This window comes from Chaetura pelagica, unplaced genomic scaffold (genome assembly GCF_000747805.2).
Source record: "Chaetura pelagica isolate M959 unplaced genomic scaffold, ChaPel_1.0 scaffold992, whole genome shotgun sequence".
Taxonomy (NCBI): domain Eukaryota; kingdom Metazoa; phylum Chordata; class Aves; order Apodiformes; family Apodidae; genus Chaetura; species Chaetura pelagica.
Window position 1 is genome coordinate 132,924 of NW_009952357.1, and position 701 is coordinate 133,624.

Below are 701 nucleotides of genomic sequence, written 5' to 3' on the forward strand. Positions count from 1 at the left end.
GAAAGACCCTGTAAGTGTCCCACAGCAGGGGACACTCCACGCCTTCTGCAGCCAAGCTCCATTTGAGATTTAAATATGAGAAGAGGAACAAGAAGTGGTTGTGGGAGCTGAAAAGCCGTGGAAAGAGGTGTCAAAGAGCTGGCAGCCTTCAGCAGGCTGCTCAGCACCAAACCCCAAGGGAACAGGGCAGCTGTCCAGCTCCGAGCACCAAATACAGCCAGCTGGGCACCAGCCACAGGAAAAGGTTGTTTTACGGTTTCTAGCTTCTGGTTTTAATTAGTTGTAAAATAGCCTTTCTTCAGGATAAATTTCCCACCTCTTCCCACCTCTCCTACAAGCAAGTGGCCTCACCTTCTCTCCGACCCTCCAGGGGCTGTTACCAGGGTTGGGGGCACTGAACGCAGCCTGAGGCTCCAAGCAAAGGGTGAGGAGGGAAGGACCCTCAGCCCCAAGCCCCCCAGCCCAGCCTGGGGCACTCACTGGAGGAGAGGACGCCCTCGATGAATTCCCGCTGGCTGATCCGCCCGTCCTGGTCCCGGTCGATGCCTCGGAAAATGTCCAGGACACGGGATTTCATCTGCCCAATCCACTGCATGTAGCGCCGCCGCCACACCCCGAAGTCGAAGTGGGCAAATTCCTCCAGCTCCCGGAGGCACGGGTGGGAATTCCGGTGAGAATTCAGCATGGAAAAACACCCACCT

At 56.5% G+C, this 701-nt stretch overlaps 1 protein-coding gene across 1 annotated transcript in view; it reads right to left on the reverse strand.

Annotated features, from left to right (window-relative positions):
* Positions 1-701, reverse strand: part of PLEC (plectin) — a gene marked incomplete at its 5' end in the record, with an annotated part of 79,923 nt that overhangs the window by 13,796 nt on the left and 65,426 nt on the right. The window contains 1 exon segment of the mRNA XM_010007863.1: positions 481-643. Within this exon segment, the coding sequence (XP_010006165.1) occupies positions 481-643 (163 nt within the window).